This window comes from Sapajus apella, unplaced genomic scaffold (genome assembly GCF_009761245.1).
Source record: "Sapajus apella isolate SASKATOON/1434 unplaced genomic scaffold, GSC_monkey_1.0 scaffold2, whole genome shotgun sequence".
Lineage (NCBI taxonomy): Eukaryota > Metazoa > Chordata > Mammalia > Primates > Cebidae > Sapajus > Sapajus apella.
Window position 1 is genome coordinate 1,502,294 of NW_022436942.1, and position 21,652 is coordinate 1,523,945.

Below are 21,652 nucleotides of genomic sequence, written 5' to 3' on the forward strand. Positions count from 1 at the left end.
ATGCTCAAAAATCACTGTTAGACTAAGAGCCTCTGTTTTCCTAAAAAGCATGAAAAAATAATATCAGGAAGAAAACACCACAATATCATCATATTTGCCACCCAGTCAGGGTTAAATTGTTGTCACATACAATAATACAATCATGTAGTAATGTGAGCAAAAGAACACAGTTATTAACAGTTACTAACCCATAAACAAATGCTTCCTGATCTTAATCTAGCTTTCTGCATTCAATTGATTAATCCTTCTCAATCTCAACCCATCTTCATCTTCCTTTCAATAATTGTGCTACTGAGCTCTTTGAGATTTTTGTATTAATTTCTGTTGAATAAAGCTTAGGAGTTTTAGTTTTAGTTACATCCCTCACTTGTATACATTCTGTTTTCCCAGGTGTAAAGATTAGCTCTGAGTGTTTCAGTTCTGTCCAAATCTTACACCAGATCTGTCCCCTAAATCTTAGAAGACTCTTAAGTGTGGAATGCTGTAGTTCAAGTCTCTAATAAACTTAAGCTTTTTAAACCATCTCATTCCTGGAACCTGTTTTTAATGTGAGAACAGATATTAAAAGACAGCTAATAAGCATAAAGAATAAATAATGGACCGGGTGTGGTGGCTCACACCTGTAATCCCAGCACTTTGGGAAGCCGAGGGGGGAGGATCACCTGAGGTCAGGAGTTCAAGATCAGCCTGACCAACATGGCAAAACCCTGTCTCTACTAAAAATACAAAAATTAGCCATGTGTCATGGCACATGCCTGTAATCCCAGCTACTCAAGAGGCTGAGGTCAGAGAACCACTTGAACCTAGGAGGCAGAGGTTGCAATGAGCCAAGATTGCGACACTGCACTCCAGCCTGGGAAACAGAGTGACACTCTGTTGAAAAAAAAAAAGAACAAACAAGGGGAAATCCTATTTATAATATTTATAAAATAGTACTGTTTCCTCACATGTTAAATTGTCCGTGGGTACACTAAATGTCAGATTTCACCACTACACAATATATCCATGTTACACAACTGCACTTGTACCCTTAAATACATAAAAATAAAACATTTAATTTCAAAAGAAAAAAACCCAAATTTTTCTAAGTCCAGTGGCTTAAGATATATTTTTCTCTTTCCCTGGTAGTAATACTGGGTGGAAAAAGAGAATGACTATTTCTTTTAACATAAAAGAAAAATATAAAATTAAAATCTCTTGTGGTTGAATACTAACTGCAAATAGAAGTCTGATTTTTTAAATTTAATCAGAAGTAGGGGCACAGTGGCTCATACCTATAATCCAAGCACTATGGGAGGCTGAGGCAGGCGGATCACTTGAGCCCAGGATCTTGAGACCAGCCTGGGCAGCATGGCAAGACCCCATCTCCACAAAAAATACAAAAATTAGCTGGGTGTGATGGTGTGTGCCTGTAGTTCCAGCTACTTGGGAGGCTGAAGTGGGAGGATCACTTTGAGCACTGGAGGTTGCGGCTGCAGTGAGCCATTAATGTGCCTCTTCACTCCAGCCTGGGCAACAGAGTAAGGCCTTGTCTCAAATAAATAAATACATAATCAGTTAAAAAATTAGCCAGACATTGTGGCACACACTTGTATTTCCAGCTACTTGGAATGCTGCAGTGGGAGGATTGCTTGAGCCTGGGAGGTTGAGACTGTCCAGGAGGCAGAGGTTGCAGTGAGCCATGATCATGCCACTGCACTCCAGCCTGGGCAACAGAGTAAGACTCTGTCTTCAAAAAAAAAAAAAAAAAAATTCAATTTACCTTAACTTGTAGTAATTCATAAAATTAGGTGTCATAAATTTTATCAATTTCTCCTCTAATACATTAGGGTGAAAAAACTCCATGCTATTTGAAGCAGGGAGTGATGGTGGGGGAGGGGGGCAAGATTTAAATTATCCTAAAATTTTATTTACAGAAATTACACATACATTTTTAAAGTAGAGATAGGATCTTGCTATGTTGCCTAGGCTGGCCTCAAACTTCTGGCCTCAAGCCATCCTCCTACCTCAGCCTCCTAAAGTGCTGTGATTACAGGCATGAGCAACTGCACCCAGTCCAACTGTTCTATTTTTGAGGCAGTTTTGTATTAATCCGTCAGTCCTATGGTTTGGCCCTTAGGCATCAACGATTGTGACTTAAGAGTCTTCAGGTTACTTGGAGTTGTCCAAACTGCAAAAGAGGGTAGAGTCCTCTACAAGGCCATCCTACTTCTGACACCAGCTGTAAGTTTGGGGGGGATTCCCTAAACCACCCTCAGGTTCAATAATTCACTAGAACTCAGAACTGAATGAAAGCTATTATTCTCACAATCACAGTTTATTACAGCGAAAGGATACATTCAAGTCACCCAATGGAAGAAGCACCTAAGTTGAGGCCCAGGAAGGGTTTAAATGTTTAGCTTCTGATGCCTCCCCCGCCACCCCAGAGTCAGGACACATTACTCTCCTAGTGTCAGTGTGTGACAATATACATGGAATATTGCCAACCCAAGAAGCTTACTCAAGCCTCCGTGTTCAAAGATTTTACTGGACTCCACTATGTAGGTATGATTGCTGATTGTCTGGTAAGTCAATCTCAGCTGCCAAGTGGACAGCTGCCATGTGACTCAAAGCCCCCACCCTAAATCACACGGTAGGTTTTTCTGGCATGTTGGTCATGCCTTCCTGAGATCTTTTGGGGCCAGCTACCCAGCTAAACAAAGACAGTCCTATCAGGTATGATACAGATTACATCCCAGAAGACCAGGGCAAAGACCAGATCTCTAGGTAAGGTCAAATTCTTTATTGCACATCCTCCTCTGCTTTCATCTGCACTGTGTTATTACATAGGATGAACCACCCTAAGCTACCACTCCTTTACATGTTCCCAAATGATCATCTCTTCTCAGCTTCAACTCTTCAAAATGTTTCCTTCTTCAATACTGTTAGGAATCTGAGTTTTTCTTAACTCCATATGAGTCTCTAAATGTACTGATATGTTTCTTGAAGTATGCTCTAGATATGATCTAAAATTTGGGTTTTATCTATACTGCTTTTCATCCACTGTTTCCATCCAGTGGGGCATGACATGCCTCTTTCTCCCCCTTTTGTACTCGACCATATTGTCCTTCATAACCTGCAGACTCCTTGTGTCACTCACACCAAATCATACCTTCAATTCATACGAATGGTTTAGGAAATTGCTGTAAAATTCATTTTGGCTTTCATTTATACTCTCTAATTCTGTCAGGCAAAACAAGTCTATTAGGCAAATAAACTCAGTAATTCCTTTATTTTAATTTTAAATTAATCACTTATTTTGAATTTAATCACTTAAATTAGATACAACCACAGAAGTGGTAAGAAACAGCTTACAGATGTACTTAAAAATACTGAATTGACAGCTAAATTGAATGGAATGTTTCCCAGGGTAGTTCTTATTTTGTCACTTACTCCAATTAAATTCAAGGTCCTTATGCCTCATCTTTTTCCTGAGCTTTGGCAGCTCTAAGTGGGGCACCCAGCCGGATACATACCAGGTAATCTCCACTTCTATTTTTCTGGTAGCTTGGGCCTGGCAAAATGAGCCCCACAATACAGAAAGTAGGATGCTAAACAAAGTTGAGTCAACATGTCTTTTTAGAAAATACTCCTGAGGACCTGTTTCTTTTTTTTTTTTTTTTTTTTTGGGAGAGGGAGTTTTGCTCTTGTTACCCAGGCTGGAGTGCAATGGCGCGATCTCGGCTCACCGCAACCTCCGCCTCCTGGGTTCAGGCAATTCTCCTGCCTCAGCCTCCTGAGTAGCTGGGACTACAGGCACGCGCCACCATGCCCAGCTAATTTTTTGTAGTTTTAGTAGAGACGGGGTTTCACCATGTTGACCAGGATGGTCTCGATCTCTTGACCTCGTGATCCACCCGCCTCGGCCTCCCAAAGTGCTGGGATTACAGGCTTGAGCCACCGCGCCCAGCCTGAGGACCTGTTTCTAACCAGAATTGACAACTGTGACAAATGCATCAGCTAGATAGCAGTCATGTGAACAGAGCCTGGAACTGCAAGTAAAGAAATTGGGTTCTGGGCCTACCTTCCCAGATAACCAAAACCATTACTCAAAAGCAACTACTGAATGCCAGCTTGTGGGGAGAGACATGGGGAAAGTGACAAAATAACAATTAAATGCATGTATATACACGAATACCAAAGCTGTTACATAGAAATGAAATCAAAACACTTTAGACCAAGAAGAAATCAGAGATCTCCTAGTCTATTGCCCCAGTGTAAAAGTAAGAAAACTCTGGAGTAATCATTGCCATTGAGCATTAGTATAAGGGAAATAATTTTAACTCTGATGAAAAACAGTAATTTTTTAAAACATTTTCAATTTTATATCAAATTAGATACTGACTACATAGATCATAAAATTAATAAATCAAGCAGATTTTTGTACTCCATAATTCATATCAAATGTAATAGTCTCTTCACAGATTCTTTGTACTGAGAAACAGAATTTTCATTTTCCCCTTCATTTTTAAGACAAACAACAGACTTTTTGTACTCTTCAACTTCCTTAGTACCGAGGAGCTCTTCTTTATTTACTTCCGTATTTTTCTCAGCAGCGTTAATCTGGAGAAGTGTTTCCAGAATATTTCTTTCTGATGAGCTATTTTCCCATATATACTCTTCCATGTCTGCTTCAGTCTTACTTTTTTCCCATTCTTCAGTTTTCTGAGACAAAACAAAACAAAAAAATGAGTTCTGAACTCTGAGAAACATCAAGTTTCTTTGTTTTTTTCCTTTTTAAGAGAAGTGAAGTTTGCGAAATGTGGAGAGGGCCAACGCCTTGTCTGCAGACTTTGGCCCCTGAACCCAGCACTGTTAGCCGACTGCACTCAGTCACGGGAACACTGGTCTCTCCAGCTCTGCTACCACTCGCTAACTCTATCCACAAAATCACAATCTGCCTGCCTTGCAAACTTTACTTACAAAGACACGCTGTTCTCCAGCAGATATAGAAAATCATTTTTTGCAGCTATTCTCTAAGCCCGAATACATCAACATTTCCCTTTTCTTCTTCTTCTTCTTCTTTTTTTTTTTTTTCTTGAGATGGGTCTTACTCTGTCACCCAGGCTGGAGTGCAGTGGCGCAATCACAGCTCACAGCAGCCTCAACCTCACAGTCTCAGGTAATCCTCCTACCTGAGGCTCCTGAGTAGCTGGGACTACAGGTGCCCACCACCATGCCCGGCTAATTTTTGTGTTTTCTGTAGAGATGGGGTTTTGCCATGTTGCCCAGCCTGGTCTCAAACTCCTGAGCTCAAGTGCTTATTCTGCCGCTGCCTCTCAAAGCGCTGGGTTACAGGGGTGAGTGGCTGTGCCTGGCCCAACATTTTGCATTTCTGAGTTGTAATCTTCAACTTCTTTAGTACCAAGGAGCTCGTTATTAAAAATATTGAGAGCTGAGAGGAGACTGTATTTATCTCTGTAATATGCTTGTGGGATGACAAGGAAGATTAATTATTATAACAAAATTAAAAATATGATGTACGTAATACATGGTTTTTAGTCATAATAACTTCATATATCCTGGAATTTTTTTTTCTTTTTTTTGAGACAGAGTCTTACTCTGTTGCCCAGGCTGGAGTACAGTGGCACAATCTCAGCTCACTGCAAGCTGCTCACAGCTCTACCTGCCAGATTCAAAGGATTCTCCTGCCTTAGCCTCCTCAGTAGCTGGAATTACAGGTACCTGCCACCACGACCAGCTAATTTTTGTATTTTTAGTAGAGATGGGGTTTCACCACCATGTTTTCCAGGCTGGTCTCAAATGATCTGCCTGCCTTGGCTTCCCAAAGTGGAGGGATTACAGGCATGAGACACCACACCCAGCCTATCCTGGAATTTTATTTTGTTACTATCTTTCTCTTCCCATAATGTGAACAATGTTTTGTTACTACTACTTCTTACAAAAATTATTACCATGCTATTCTAGGGAATACTGGTAGGCTTTATAGTAACACAGCACAATTCAGATTCACGATTTAAATGGACATGTAACAGTCTGTGAAAAATCAAGCAACACAGCTAATAAGTAATATACACTGGTTCAAAGAAGTGCTGAATACCAGTCACATTTTTTCCAAATTAACACATAACAATATTCTGAGCTACAGGCTGCTATGGAATCATCTACTATTCTGAGTAACAACTTTTAGAGGTGGCAAAATATTAAAAGATAAGTATATTTGTGAGACTGTCAGAAATAATATTTTACCACTGGAAAATTCCCTTCAAAGAGATCCCAGCTTGAGTAAACAGTTCCAAAGCTCTGCAGAGCTGAGTGGGCACCAAGAAGCAGGTAAGGTTTCCACCTGTGCCACCCTCCCACCCCCATCCCCACTACAAGTGCCTGTGAAAAGAAAGCACTGGAGATGTGTTCCTCAAGGGGTACAGAGGAGCCCCAGGAATCACAAACAGGCCACTGGGGATGACACCGATTGGCAAACCCTGCTCAGATCACCAAGGCAAAAGGAAGAGGCTTAGGAGAAGAAATTCTCCTTTGAATCCTTCAAATGCTTACGTATACTATTACATATAATTCTTGTTAAGATTCACTGGGATAGATTTTAAGAATTACATAGATAAGAAAACTGAGTACTATGGAAGCAAAACAGAGGACTACAATCTATTGGGGAATTTCAGATTTCAGAACTTTCTGTATTTTAGAAAGTGAATGTGGTGCATATATCATATATTTTTTAGCACCTTTAAGAGGGGGGCCTATAGCAGCACCACCTAATCCAACACATAATTTTTTTTTTTTTTTTTTTGAGACGGAGTTTCACTCATGTTACCCAGGCTGGAGTGCAATGGCGCGATCTCGGCTCACCGCAACCTCCGCCTCCTGGGTTCAGGCAATTCTCCTGCCTCAGCTTCCTGAGTAGCTGGGATTACAGGCACGCACCACCATGCCCAGCTAATTTTTTGTATTTTTAATAGAGACGGGGTTTCACCATGTTGACCAGGATGGTCTCGATCTCTTGACCTCGTGATCCACCCGCCTCGGCCTCCCTAAGTGCTGGGATTACAGGCTTGAGCCACCACGCCCTGCCCCAACACATAATTTTTAATGCAACGTATATGAATACATTAAATGGAATGAACAAAAAATATAAATAGCCTCTCATCTATACAGGTCACGTTTGCCACCAAATAAGTTATGGAAAGACTAACAATTTCTAAAGCTTCTTGGGTTTCAAAATTACAGATGCATGGCCGAGACAGCTAAGTTTTGCTCAAGGTCATCCAGGAAGTTAGTATAAGATGATATTTACCATGGACTTTGGTATTTCCCAGGCCTCAGTTTAAATCCCAACTTTCATCATTTACTACTGTAATAGGTGAGTTCCCTGAACTTGCATCCCTGTAAGAACTGACTTCACAGGGCTGTTCTGAAGATTTAAAGTGGTAAGGAATATCCACATACTTAGAGGACCTGGCTCACAGTAAACATTACATAAATGTTGTTGTTAATAATACACCTTCAAAGAGGAGTGGGTTTCAAACCAACATCTCCCTATCTCTAAAACCTATGTACCTATGCCAAGGGTTTGGGGAGGAGTATTGGGAGTAAGGGTTTCCACAAACCTGGACAATGGCTTCAAAGTGTACATGACATGTACTCTACCACCACTATGAAGCAGTAAACTAAAACTTTAAATATAAATAGACACACAACTGTCCAAATGTTTCACCATATTATTCCCACTCACAAAATCATATAGTGATATTTATATAATTAGATAAAATATACAGAAACAAGAGGTCTTTATATCTTTGTCACCGACTCCATACTATTTGCAAATAAGGAGTATGTTTCCAAGATGTTATACTTAAAAATAACAATTTTGAAATAAAATGTTTATATATATGTGACTTAAAATGGTTTTTTTGGGTAACAGTTTCCTTAACACTTTTCTTTAACTTCAGGGTCTTCTGGCAAAAGTTCAGTGTCATATTAAAAATAGGAGGTTAATACTAATGGGATAATAACCCAGAATTGAATTCTGATACGATATCAGCAGGTTGCAATTTTAAATACACCTTCATAGAAGAGATGGCAATCACTAAAAAGTAGAAGAAAAAACAATCATCTATAATTCTGTTACCCAAAGACGGCCCATCAACACTGGTAACACTTGGTGTATATCTTAAATCCATTTTTTAAAAACCCTGCTATGATTATATTTTATTTACAATTTTGTACCCTGACTTACAGTTCACTATCAATTGCTTTTAAAAGAAGTGGAGTCTTACTACGTTGCCCAGGCTGGCCTTGAACTCCTGGGCTCAAGTGATTCTCCAACCTCACCTCTCAAGCAGGTGGGATTAGAGACAGGTACCACCATGCCTGGCTCCTACTATCAAATTTTTAACTTCTAAAACCACATCCAGCATTGAAGTCCTTAGTTGTTCCAGAGTTTCCTTTTTAGTTAAAAGGTGTAGGTGGAAGGATTGTATGAGCCTGGGAGGCAGAGGTTGCTGTGAGCTGAGATCACTACAGGCTACATGTAGGAATACTCACTACTTGCCAGGCACTATTCTAAGTGCCTTACATGTATTAACTCATTTAATTCTCACAACAAACCTGGAGTTAGTACCATTATCATCTGTTTTACAGATCAGGAAGCTGAAGCCCAGCAATTGAATAATTTGTCCAAAACCACACTGCTTGTTAGTGTTAGAACAACATGTTCTAAGGAACCTCGAGGCATGATAAAAAGAATAACAGAAAAAATAATAAAACTGCACTCCAGGCTGGGCGACAGGGTCAGACCCTGTCATACAAAAAAAAGTTTCTTTTATTGAAGGGTGGTTGGAATATATTAATTTTAAAGCACAAACAACAGCATATTAAAATAACTGGGGGCAATTAAAAATACCATTTTAAACTCAAATTGATCATAACTTAGGCAAAGAATTAATTTGTCAACTCCTACTTGAATGCTTTCACCATTAAATATTTATAATTTCACCATTTAATTTATAAGTATATATAATACACACACCTTTTCTTTTCCTTACTGCCTGCAGTAAGAGAATCTGCCCTGACCCCAACCCCTGAAGAAGCAACTTTCCATTCCATTTGATCCTGTTCTCTTTTCCAGTTGGCTCGATTATTCATTTTTTCATTAATTCAATAAATATTTATTGCACAACTACTCTGCCAGGCACAGTGTTCTCCAGGAACGTTCAGTCTAATGAGAGACTTGAAGTCGACGTGAGCCAGTCAGATGAATATTGTGATCCCAGTAGAGGAGATGCATCCACAAAGGCCTTGAAGCCGGAAAGGGCTTAACACAATTGAGGAAATAAATGAAGGCCAATGAGAAGGAAGTGGCATGGGCTGGGGCTGAACAGCTGTTGGAATACTCACTACATGCCAGGCACTATTCTAACTGCCTTACATGTATCAACTCATTTAATTCTCACAACAAACCTAGCAGTTAGTATTATCATCATCTGTTTTACAGATCAGGAAGCTAAAGCCCAGAACAACTGAATAATTTGCCCAAAACCATACTGCTTGTGAATGTTAGAACAGCATGTTCTAAGGAACCTCGAGGTACGATAAAAAGATTAACAAAAAATGTAACATAATTTGAACCTATCATCTTTTTTTCATTTTAAGTATGAATTTAATATAAAGAAAAACATAATAGCTAATTCATGCAAGAGTCAGTTAAATTCTGATATAACAGAAGGCAAAGAAATATCTGCTCCACTGAACACACAGCCTGTCACCTCCTACCTTCTTATTTACAACTCTCTATGCCTAGGACATGAATCATAGTAATATTCCACTTCTCATGATTACAAGTAAGGCCTTGTGCTGTATGAGAGAAAACAGTTTAACCATTTATAAAAATCCCAAGCAATTTGAAAATCATAAAAAATTTGAAGAGGCAAATATTCATAAAAAGTGAAAAAGGAATTACTATCAATTCTTTCAGCTACCAAAGCCAAATTTTTAACTATGTCAAGGAATTAATTTAGATCGGTTTTTTTAAAAATTTGCTGAATGTAAATTTGCCAGACACTGTACTAGATGCTGGAAATACAAGGATGAATGAATATACAGTACTTGTCCTCAGTGATCTCACAGTCTAATGGGGTGAGCAGACTTGTATACAGGCAATTACCAGAAAAGTAATAAAAGGAATGCTAACTGGAGGAGGGAAAAGGGAATGGGCAGGAAACAGAGAGGTTACATTTGATGTGTATTAAAAGATTCATGTGAATTTGCAAGGCTGATCAATTTGAAAAAAGAATTATAAGCATAAAAGAGAGTAACATATGCAAAGTTATGAAAGAACATATTATCTTCATTATGGCTAAGGTATAGGCTATATAACATATATTTCCTGAGTGCTGGCAATGAGGTGGCAAATTGCTGTGAATGACATGCTAAAGAGTCCAGACTTTATCCTAAGTAATGGGAAACCACTGAAGGATTCTGTAAAGGAATATGGTACAAGAGATTTGTTTTTTGAACAATTACTCTAACAGTAATATAGAAGGCAGATGAGACGGGGAAATAAATTAGAAGCCTATTGTACTTTTCAGGTAAATGATGATGAGAACTTACTAGAGTGTAGTGGTACGGATAAAGAGGGGGAACTGTTTTAACCAATATTTAAAAGCAAAAACTGAAAGACTTGGTAACTTATTAGCATCAGGAGAGAAGGAAGAAAACAGTGTAACTCTCAAATTTATGACTTCAGTCACTGGGTGCGGGAAGAAGAACGTGAGCTTTTCTTAAAGGTCTTTTAAGTATACAATAAAACGAAGTCCTGCCTTAAGGCAGAGGTATGAGTTTGTCACCTGTGTAGCACCATCCCACTCAAGAATCTAGAACACCGCCTCTTGTCTATCACATCAAGTCTAAATTCCTATTTATGTACAACAGAAAAATCCCTCCATTTTTTTACCTGCCCCTTTCATTCTAATTACCACTCCTTGCCCGCAAGCTCTGATATTAGACATAGGTTGAGTATCCCTTATCCAAAATGCTTAGGACCAGAAGTGTTTCCAATTTCAGTTTTTTAAAGGATTTTAGAATATTTGCATTATACTGACTGGTTGAGTATTCCTAATCTGAAATGTGAAATGCTCTTTTGAGCATCATGTTGGTGCTCAAAAAGTTGCAGATTTTGGAGCATTTCAGATACCAGATTTTCAAATTAGGGATACTCAAATTTACATGTACAAAACTGCCTGAAAAAAGCCAAGCTGATCTAATAATCTTTTTTTTTTTTTTTTTTTTTTTTTTTGAGATGGAGTTTTTGCTCTTGTTACCCAGGCTGGAGTGCAATGGCACGATCTCGGCTCACCGCAACCTCCGCCTCCCGGGTTCAGGCAATTCTCCTGCCCCTCCTGAGTCGCTGGGATTATAGGCATGCGCCACCATGCCCAGCTAATTTTTTGTATTTTTAGTAGAGACGGGGTTTCACCATGTTGACCAGGATGGTCTCGATCTCTTGACCTCGTGATCCACCCGCTTCAGCCTCCCAAAGTGCTGGGATTACAGGCTTAAGCCACCGCGCCCGGCTAATAATCTTCCTTATTTACAACACTAGAAGACTGGAGAAATTGTTCACAGTCAGGGCTCAGCACCAGAATCACCTGTGGAGCTTTTAAAAGTGCATACACCTGGGTCTCACAGCTAGCGTTTCTGATTCTGCAGGGCCCAGGCATCTGTAGTTTTAAAAGCTTCCCAAGTGGCACTGATAAAACCCCCAGCTGAAAACAGGTTATGGAGATGAATTTTTAATTAGTCAACTGTTCAATCTGAAAAGAGAGTAAATAGCAGTTAAAGTCAGATTTGATTTGATCTCTTATTTCATAACATTTTGAAAGTCAAAGTTGAATAAAACTAAATAATATGATACCATGGAAAAAATATGAAATGCTGAAGCTGCAGTCCAGGTCTGAGGTCCTCCACTAAAAAGCTCTGTAACCTTGGGCAAAGTACCTGACCTTTCCTCTAAATCTTAATTTCTCAGTAATATAAAATAAAAAGGCTATAATAAGATAAGCTGTTTGATTCCTGATCTTCAAAGTTAGCCCTAATTTTAAATGGATGGCTCCACTAAATGCTTTGTGTTTTAAAAAAAAAAAAAAAAGAAAGAAAAGAAAAAAAAAAGACAAACAATTTTGAAGCACTTTTAAAAGATGGAACATGCTGGGCATGGTGGCATGCCTGTAGTCCTACTTGGGAGGCTAAGGCGGGAGGATCACTTGAGCCTGGGAGGCAGAGGCTGCAGTGGGCCAAAATAACACCACTGCACTCTAGCCTGGTCAACCAAGTAAGACCCTGCCTCACTCTGAGTTTTGCAGGGGAAATGGAACAACTATTTCACCCCCTTTTTGGTGTCCTTTTTGTGTTAATGCAAGGTGATAATTGAAGCAACACAGTTAAAGTCAGAAAGTCAGAGACAGAGACCCAGTTAACTCTCAGAGCAACATCACTTTTTAGAACAAAGGCCAGTTGTATTTGTTTGAAATCAAGTAAAACTGTGGCATGTAGTCACTCTTTACCATTACTGGTCAACCACTAATGCTCAGACTCATGGGTGTTCAATGCATATGTGTAGTTATTGTTTTTCTTTTTTCTTTTTCAGTCTCCCTCTGTGCCCAGGCTGGAGTGCAGCGGCATGATCTTGGCTCACTGCAACCTCTACCTCCTGGGTTCAAGCGATTCTCCTGCCTCAGTTTTCTGAGTAAGTAGGCTACAAGCGCGTGCCACCATGCCCGGCTAATTTTTTGTATTTTTAGTAGAGACGGGGTTTCATTGTATTAGCCAGGATGGTCTCAATCTCCTGACCTCATGAACCGCCCACCTCAGCCTCCCAAAGTGCCAGGATTACAAGCATGGAGAGCCACTATGCCTGGTCAGTTGCTTTTCTTTAATCAACACCATAACATTAGTAAGTTTATGCATAAAGTGTAAAATAAAAACATACATTTCATGTTAAAGAGATGAATCTTGCCAGGAGGAGCCAATTTTAGTATATAGATTCTATTAACATTGTCAACTGTAAATTTGCATCATGAACTAAACTCACAGAAGCAAGTATTTGCAGAGAACTTACAAATTAATGTAGAATTTGAATACTTTTAAAAATACTTTTAAAAAATCAAATGAAAAACCTTATAAACACATAATCCAAATCATACATTCATGCAAATTATCTCAAACTGTTGTAAATTTTTTTTGGCAATATATGTAGAGTTGAAAACCTACTTCAAAAGTCTATTTATGGAAATTCAGAAGAATAGGCAATGTTTCCATAGCTGTTATTTGTTTTTTGTTTTTGAGATGGAGTCTCACTTTGTTGCCCAGGCTGGAGTTCAGTGGTGTGATCTCAGTTCACTGCAGCCTCCACCTCCTGGGCTCACGAGATTCTTGTCCCTCAGCATCCTGAGCAGCTAGAACTACAGGCATGAGCCACCACGCCTGGCCAACATTTTTTTGGTATTTTTAGTAGAGATGGGATTTTGCTGTGTTGGCCAGGCTGGTCTCAAACTCCAAGCCTCAAATGATCCGCCTGCTTCAGCCTCCCAAACTGCTGGGATTACAGGCATGAGCCACCATGCCCAGCCTCAATAGCTGTTATTCAGCATTTAGTATTCTTACCTGGCACTGACCTAGACACTTTGAAGTACAAAGAACAATAGGTCAGAACCCTGCTAATGAGGTCCTAAAGTTAGAAAAACAAAACATAAATGGAACAATCAGTGACTAAGACAACTAGCTGCAGTCAGGTGTTCTAGGGACCAGCACAGAAAATAAGACATAATAACTTGCTATCTATACAAAGCAGGAGTCAGACAAAGAATAACAGCCTCAAAGCAGGTCAAGGTCTTGAAAGATATACAAGAAATAAATAAGAAGAAAAGAATTATAAATGAAATAGCAAATTATACAACCCTCACTACAGACCAAGTGTTTGTGTCCCCCTAACAAATTCAGATATTGGAATCCCAACCCTCAATATGATGGAGACAGGAAAGAACTTCCTTCCTCTCTCTCTGTTCTCCACCAAGTGAGAACACAGTAAGATGACAGCCATCTGCAAACTAGGAGGGCCCTTACCCTAATCGAACCATGCTGGCACCCTGATCAACTCCCCAGCCTCTAGAACTGTGAAAAATACATTTCTGTTGTTTAAGCCACTCAATCTATGGTAATTTGTTATAACAGCTCAAACTAAGACAATATTAATACTTTTTAAATATTTATTATTAAACCTCCTCGCTCCCACTAGTGTTCTTCAACTGGAAACGATGGTTTTCCCACAATTTATTAACCTTCATATCTAGCAACCCCAAGCAAATAGACAATAAACATTTGCCATTTTTATTTTATTTATTTTGAGACAGAGTTTTGGTCTTGTTTCCCAGGCTGGAGTGCAGTGGCACAATCTCAGCTCACTACAACCTCGGCCTCCTGGGTTCAAGTCATTCTCCTGCCTCAGCCTCTCAAGTAGCTGAGATTATAGGTGCCCACCACCACACCTGACTAATTTTTGTATTTATAGTAGAGACAGGGTTCACCATGTTGGCCAGGCTGGTCTCAAACTCCTGAGCTGAGATGATCCACCCGCCTCAGCCTCCCAAAGTGCTGGGATTACAGGCGTGAGCCACTGTGCCCAGCCAATATTTGCCATTTTTAATGAAAGTGCACTTGACATATGACACAGGATAGTTTACTCTTTCATGAACAGTGAAACAGCGAGAGGAGGCTAGGTGCAGTAGCTCATACCTGTAATTCCAGCAGTTTGGGAAGCAGAGGCAGGAGGATCACCTGAGCCCAGGAGTTCGAGAACCAGTGTAGTCAACATAGCCAGACTTCATCTCCATAAAAAAATAAAAAAGTTAGCACTACATGGTGACATTTGCTTGCCTGTGGTCCCAGCTACTAGGGAGGCTGAGGTGAGAGGATCATTTGAGCCTGGGAGGTAGAGGCTGCATGCAATTAACTATGATTGTGCTACTACTGTACTCCAACTCGGACGATGAAGCAAAACTCAGTCTCCAAAGAAAAAATAAACTTCTAAAATTATCTAGTAAAACACATAAACACAGAAAAGCCCCCCCGCAAAAAATCAAATAAAACAAAAACAGTGAGAAGTACTTTTTCAAATAACTAGTAAAACACTGTATCAGCTCAATATTGCCCTCTGGTTACAAATCAACATTTTGCAAATGAGCACCATGACAAGCTTCACAGCCTGTCTCTGACTTACTGCTAGCCTCACCTCCTTTCTTGGCCTATACCCTGGCTACGCCAAACTTATGCATGTTCTTTAAACCCACAAGGCCTAGAAAGTACTTCACTCACTCTGTACTGCATACTCCTATTCATTTTCTAAAACCTATCAGCATTCCTGTGAAGTTTTCAGGGACAGTTAACCCTTGTCTGTGCCTCTCACAGCAATATGTTCCTACTTCCATTAAGCTCAACAGACTATTACTATAACCAACAGTTTCCCTCCAGAAATCAAGGCACCTGAGGCAGAAGGTCATTCATTTTGGTAGTGGCACCTAGTACTATATCTTGTACACAAGAACTAAACAGTTGTTCAGTGCAAAAAAGAACAAACAACGTCTTGCTCTGTTGCCCACACTGGAGCGCCATGGTGCGATCTCGGCTCACTGCAACCTCCAACTCCTGGGTTCAAGCAATTCTCGTACCTCAACCTCTCGAGTAGCTGGGACTACGGGTGCCCACCACCATGCCTGGCTAATTTTTTGTATTTTTGGTAGAGACAGAGTTTCATCATGATGCCCAGGCTGGTCTTGAACTCCTGAGTTGGGCAATCCGCCCGCCTCGGCCTCCCAAAAGTGCTGAGATTACAGGTGTGAGCCACCGTGCCTGGCCTCCTTGCTTCTTTAAACTGCTGAAGGATAAATGAATGGTCCAGTGAATATGTGTCTCTTAGCACCCTCCCAGCACTGAAATAATTGTTTTTTGAGGCATTATTAAGCTTTTATGCCTGAAGCTTATGCTTTGTGATGTCTATGCTTACTGAAGTCTACTTTGACACTTCTATAATTGAATTGTTTTGAATAGTATACAACAATTATATCCTTCTACTGGAGTCTAGATGATCACTTCTCCAGAGGAATTTCAGTACTACAAGCTACATAAAAGTACCAGCTACTTTCCCCTCAGTGTTACTTGAAGTAAGCTTGAGGGGAAGCTTAAAAAGTCAAGGGAAGGCAGGGTGCAGTGGCTCATGTCTGTAATCACAACACTTTGGGAGGCAAGGAGGGTGGATTGCTTCAGCCAAGGAATTCAAGACCAACCTGAGCAACACAGTAAAATCCTGTCTCTACAAAAAAATACAAAAATTAGCTGGGCGTGGTGGCATGCACCTGTAGTCCCAGCTATTGAGGACGCTGAGATGGAAGGGTCACTTGAACCCAGGAGGCCGAGGCTGCAGTTAGCCATGATCGTACCACTGCACTCCGGCCTGGGCAACAAAGCAAGACCCTCTCTCTAACAAAAAAACAAAAAACAATCAAACAAACAAAAAAAACAAGAGAAGTATATATTCATGTATTAAATGCTCAGAAGCTAGCTTATACAAAATCAAGCAATGGATTAAAAGGAGGCTATTTGATTAAATAACAGGTGATAACATCAATTTCAAGTATGAATTCCATGTTGGTGACAGAAAATATATTTCAATTCAATAAAAATTCTGTTGTAGCAGCTCCACAAAATCTCATCGCTCATCTGTATTCAAAAGCTTCTTCACTGATGGTACTTGTTTAGAAAGGACCAAGAACCAATGTTAATATAGGAAGTCTTCAAGTATACCTGTTGGGACAGTTGTATGTGGCTACTTATTCTGGCATCAAAGTAATTAGTATTAAAGATCAAAGGCTTCTGTGTGAATCCAGAATGCAACCCTGTTTGGATTCTATGTCACAGAACCACAGAAAGAGTCCCATAAATCAACTTCCATTGAATTTATACCTATCATTTCCTTCTGGGCAAATTCATTTTATAAGATGCTGGCAAAAAAAGAGTCAAAACTGGGTGTATTTCTTGTTCATTATTAACTCTTTCAGCAGCAGCCATAAAGCTGCAGCTAATTCAGCTGTGTTGCTGGTTCAAAAGGAAACTTAATTATCTTAAGCCAACGACATTCCTAAAATCAATTGTGCAGGAAACAGAGATTAACTGCTATTCTGAAGTTGCTCCTGAAGCCAGGAACTAGAAAATCCAGATAAATTGTGATAATAGAAATAACCATAAAGAGGAAAAGAGCTTACCAGCTACTTTTTGTCTTTTACTAATCTCACAACAAAATTTTTTTCTTTCACTTTCCATTCATCCTCTTGTGTTAAAACTCTTTTATCTTAATATAAAGGAAAAGCCATAAAAATTTAGAAAACAGCAGCATGTATTCACAGAATCACAGTAACTCAGGGCTGAAAGGAGGTTCCAAAGGCCATAGGATTTAACTACCTATTCAAGGAATATGGTTTTTTTGTTTGTTTTGGTTTTTTTTTTTGCCCATCTTCACTAGGTGAGTACTGGATGGAACATTTTCTACCTATCAAAGTAGTCCACTGCATCTTCTGATGGCTCTTGCAGAAAGTTTCCCTTTGGGAGGGCTGGGCGTGGTAGCTCACGCCTGTAATCCCAGAATTTTGGGAGGCCAACTAGGGTGGATCACCTGAAGTCAGGAGTTCAAGACCAGCCTGGCCAACATGGCGAACTCTTGTCTCCACTACAAACGCAAAAATTAGCCAGGCGGTAGTGGTGCATGCCTGTAATCCCAGCTACTTGGGAGGCTGAGGCAGAATGGCTTGAGCCTGGGAGGTGGAGGTTGACGTGAGCCAGGATTGCATCACTGCACTCAGATTTGGGCGACGGAGTGAGACCCATTTTTTTTTTTTTTTTTTAAGTTCTCCTTTGGGAGTCTGAGGCAGGAAGATCACTCGAGGCCATGAGTTTGAGACCAGCCTGGGCAGCATGGTGAAATCCTTTACTAAAAATACAAAAAAAAAAAAAAAAAAAGAGCTGGGTGTTATGGCACACGTCTGTAACCCCATGAACCCAGAAAGTGGAAGCTGCAGTGAGCTGAGGTGGTGCCACTGCACTCCAACCCGGATGAGAGAGTGAGACTGTCTCAAAAAAAAACAAACAAACAAAAAAAAGTTCTCACTGAATTGAAGTCTGTCTCTTACTATTGTTTCTATCTTGTTGTATCTCTAAGTCATTAAAAACAAATGTAAGTCCTCTTTCACATGAAATCTTTTATGTTTTAGATTTTTCTGTACTTCGTTTTCCCTTTCTTCACTGTTTCTATAGACACTGACATATGAAGTCCTTTCTAAAGAGCATGACCCCCTTCTTCAGCTATCTTTATTACTTTGAATTTTCCTAGTATGAAATGCTATTGAGTCCCCCGTGTTGGGTAAGGCACAAAAAAGTTTAATTTAAATGCATACCTAAAATTATTTTCACTTTAAAAATTAATATTTCAAACTGTGAGTTACCTAAACATACTGGCTACCAACTTCAAATCAGGTGAGCTGTTGCTCAAGCATAGCAAAATCTTCTTATAAATGTACATACTTATATGAAAACTCCGTAAGTTCAGACTCGATCATTTTTAATATTATTTAAACACAGGTTTAGCATTACTAATCTGAAAATCCAAAATCTGAAATGCTTGAAAATCCAAAACTTTTTGAACACTGATATGATACCACAAATGGAAAATTTGCACCCAATCTCATGTGATAGAGTACGGTCCAAATTTTGTTTCATGCACACAATTATTGAAAATATCGTATAAAATTACCTTTAGGCTATATGTAAAAAGTATATATGAAACGTAAGTGAATTTCCTGTTTAAACTTGGGTCCCATCCCCAAGATATCTCATCATACATATGCAAATATTCCAAAACCTGAAAAAATCTAAAATCTGAAACACTTCTGGTCCCAAGCATTTCGGATAAGGAATACTCAAGCTATAATTAATTGCCTTAGTTGTCCGTAATGTATAAGAGTCAAATGTTCACACAAAATGTCACATGTTAACTAAAAATTTCAATAAACATAAAATACCTTTCTATAAAGTTCTGCTCTGCAGTTTATTTAAAAAGAGGATGAATTGTAAATTCTCAAATTATACAGATAATTATTATTCTCTTTATAGCTGACAACTTCCACCCAAAGTCAAACAAAAAAACAAAGTCAAAAACTCTCAAGTTTCAAGGCATTTTAGGAATATGATTTCAGCAAGGTCCTGAGATGAACTGAATAATCTATTTCAAGATCTTCACTTTTAAAATCAGTAGAAGCTACCTATGACATTTCATAAATACTTAGACTATTTAGCAATTCATAAAATACTCAATTGAGTACTTGCCACACAGCATGTTTTCAAAAGTTAACATCATCTAAATTACACTGACGAAATCATTAACTATGCACACACACTTACCCAAGACTCATGGTATAACACTGTTAGTAGATACATTGCATAATCATAATTCTGCCTCTTTAAAGGACACCTATTAAGGAGAAAGAAGGAGAAGTCAAAATTCTAAAAACTCAGTATATAGAATGATTTGCAAAATACACAACCTACTAAATACAGAAGATAATGTTTTCAGGTATTCCTTCTCTGCTTTTAGGAAAACTGTTTTTGGAATAAAAATACTCTTTGTAGCTCATTACTTGAAGAAGCTAAATACTGGTGTTATTTTAACTAAATTTCAAGTATCTCTTTGTTTTCATTAGTAATGGACTTATATTGTATACAATAATAGCTTTACACTCCCCCCACCACACTGCTTTTGAGATGGAGTATCGCTCTTGTTGCCCAGACTGGTGGGCAATGGTGCCATCTGGGCTCACCGCAACCTCCACCTGCTGGGTTTAAGTGATTCTCCTGTCTCAACCTCCAGAGTGGCTGGGATTACAGGCATGCGCCACCACACCTGGTTAATTTTTCTATTTTTAGTAGAGACAGAGTTTCTCCATGCCGGTCAGGCTGGTCTCCAACTCCCGACCTCAGGTGATCCACCTGCCTCGGCCTCAGCACCTGGTCCACTACTTTTACTATGATTGTGTCCAATACAAGTTCCCTTCACCATCTCAGTGCCAACAATCTGCCAGATAGCATGAACATATCTGATGAGCTCACCTAAAAAGTAGATACAGGGCTAGGCATGGTAGCTCATTGTAATCCCAGAGGGCAAAGGGGGAGCGTTGCTTGAGGGCAGAGTTTGAGACCAGCTTAGTCAGCACAGCAAAACCCTGTTTCTACAAAAAGTAAAAACTTAGCCAGGCATGGGGGTGCACACCTGTAGTCCTAGCTACTTGGGAAACTGAGGCAGGAGACTGCATAAGCCCAGGAGTTCAAGGCTTCAGTGAGCTATGACTGTGCCATTGACCTCCAGCCTAGGTGACAGAGTGAGACTCTATCTCTAAAAAAATTTAAAAATAAAAAATAAAAATAAGTAGCTACAGAAAGATGATAGATGCCAATCTAAATGTTAATCTTGATTTTCCTAGAGCTGATTCTTTTAAAAATGAGTTACACTACACAATGCTGTGCTGTTGCTGCTGTATTGAAAATGGAACTAATAACATACAACTAGGTAAAACTTCTACATACATGAGATGACACACTGAGCTTTAAGGATAATAAAATAATGTAGAAAAAGATACAATTACTTCTAATTTCTTTAAATATCAAAGAAATCCATCATATGACAAATAACTTCAACTGTACTGCTTACTCTGTACTTACATTTAAGTCCTCTACTCTAAATAGTTGTTAACCATAAAACATTCATACACTCACACTTGTAAAAGTAGCTAAAGAAAAAAAAATGCCTGGAAACTGAAGTGTTCTGTTAATTAAAAAAAAAAAAAAAAAAAAAAAAAGGCAAAAAGGCAACATTGTTGGGTACTCACAGAATTTCAAACGATAGCATTTTAAAGGCATCTTTTTAAGTTGTATGAACTAAAAAAAGCCAACATTATCTAAAGATAGTAAAAGGACTATTCCTAATGTATTTCAAATCCTTCTCCCATATGAACAAACCATGGTCCCAAGCTTTTTCTGCCTCCACACTGTTGCAATCTCTGCATGTGTGTCAGGCTCCTTCTTCCTACCGATGCAAATCCTGAGACCTAATCGATATTTACACCTCCGAATGCTTTCAAACTGGGATAGGCAGGAAGAAAGCAGATCGACCTACTTATCTCTAAAAGTGGGTCTTTCATATTTTGTCATAAATTAAAAATAGCTAAAGTATAATTCTAAAAATAAAATAGGCATTTAGTAAAAACACCAATAACCTTTCTTTACTTCAAATAAAAATGACCCAATTTATAAATTCATATGTTATAAATTTAATACTGCCTTTACAAGCATCTGTCCTGGCTCTGAAAATTTTGACTATTTAGAAATGTGCCTTGACCAATTTCCACATAGATCATTAATAATATTTCTGAACTATAAGATTTTTATATGCTTTGAATGTGTAAAAGCCTGTTTAAGCATTAATCACTAGCAAATCACTTTTTTCTTCTGATATCTCTCTTGAGTCTTATATACATGGATATATTAA

At 39.0% G+C, this 21,652-nt stretch overlaps 1 protein-coding gene and 1 long non-coding RNA gene across 3 annotated transcripts in view; both read right to left on the minus strand.

Annotated features, from left to right (window-relative positions):
• Window positions 1-3,252: 3,252 nt before the first annotated feature.
• The window catches only part of MRPS35 (mitochondrial ribosomal protein S35), a 52,814-nt gene continuing 34,414 nt past the window's right edge, over window positions 3,253-21,652 (minus strand). Inside the window, exons 7-9 of one of the 2 annotated variants that reach the window (XM_032283678.1) lie at window positions 19,513-19,582; window positions 3,959-4,704; window positions 3,253-3,639 (exon numbers count right to left, since the gene is read on the minus strand). In XM_032283678.1, the coding sequence (XP_032139569.1) occupies window positions 4,435-4,704; window positions 19,513-19,582 (340 nt within the window). In that variant the 3' untranslated portion in view covers window positions 3,253-3,639; window positions 3,959-4,434. The remainder of the gene's footprint in view (window positions 3,640-3,958; window positions 4,705-19,512; window positions 19,583-21,652) is intronic. The other variant, XM_032283686.1, reaches the window with a different exon arrangement.
• Window positions 8,465-11,285, minus strand: LOC116555197. The gene is made up of 2 exons (XR_004270421.1): window positions 9,595-11,285; window positions 8,465-8,739 (listed from the first exon to the last, which is right to left on the minus strand). It is a non-coding gene; the product is annotated as an uncharacterized LOC116555197 (long non-coding RNA).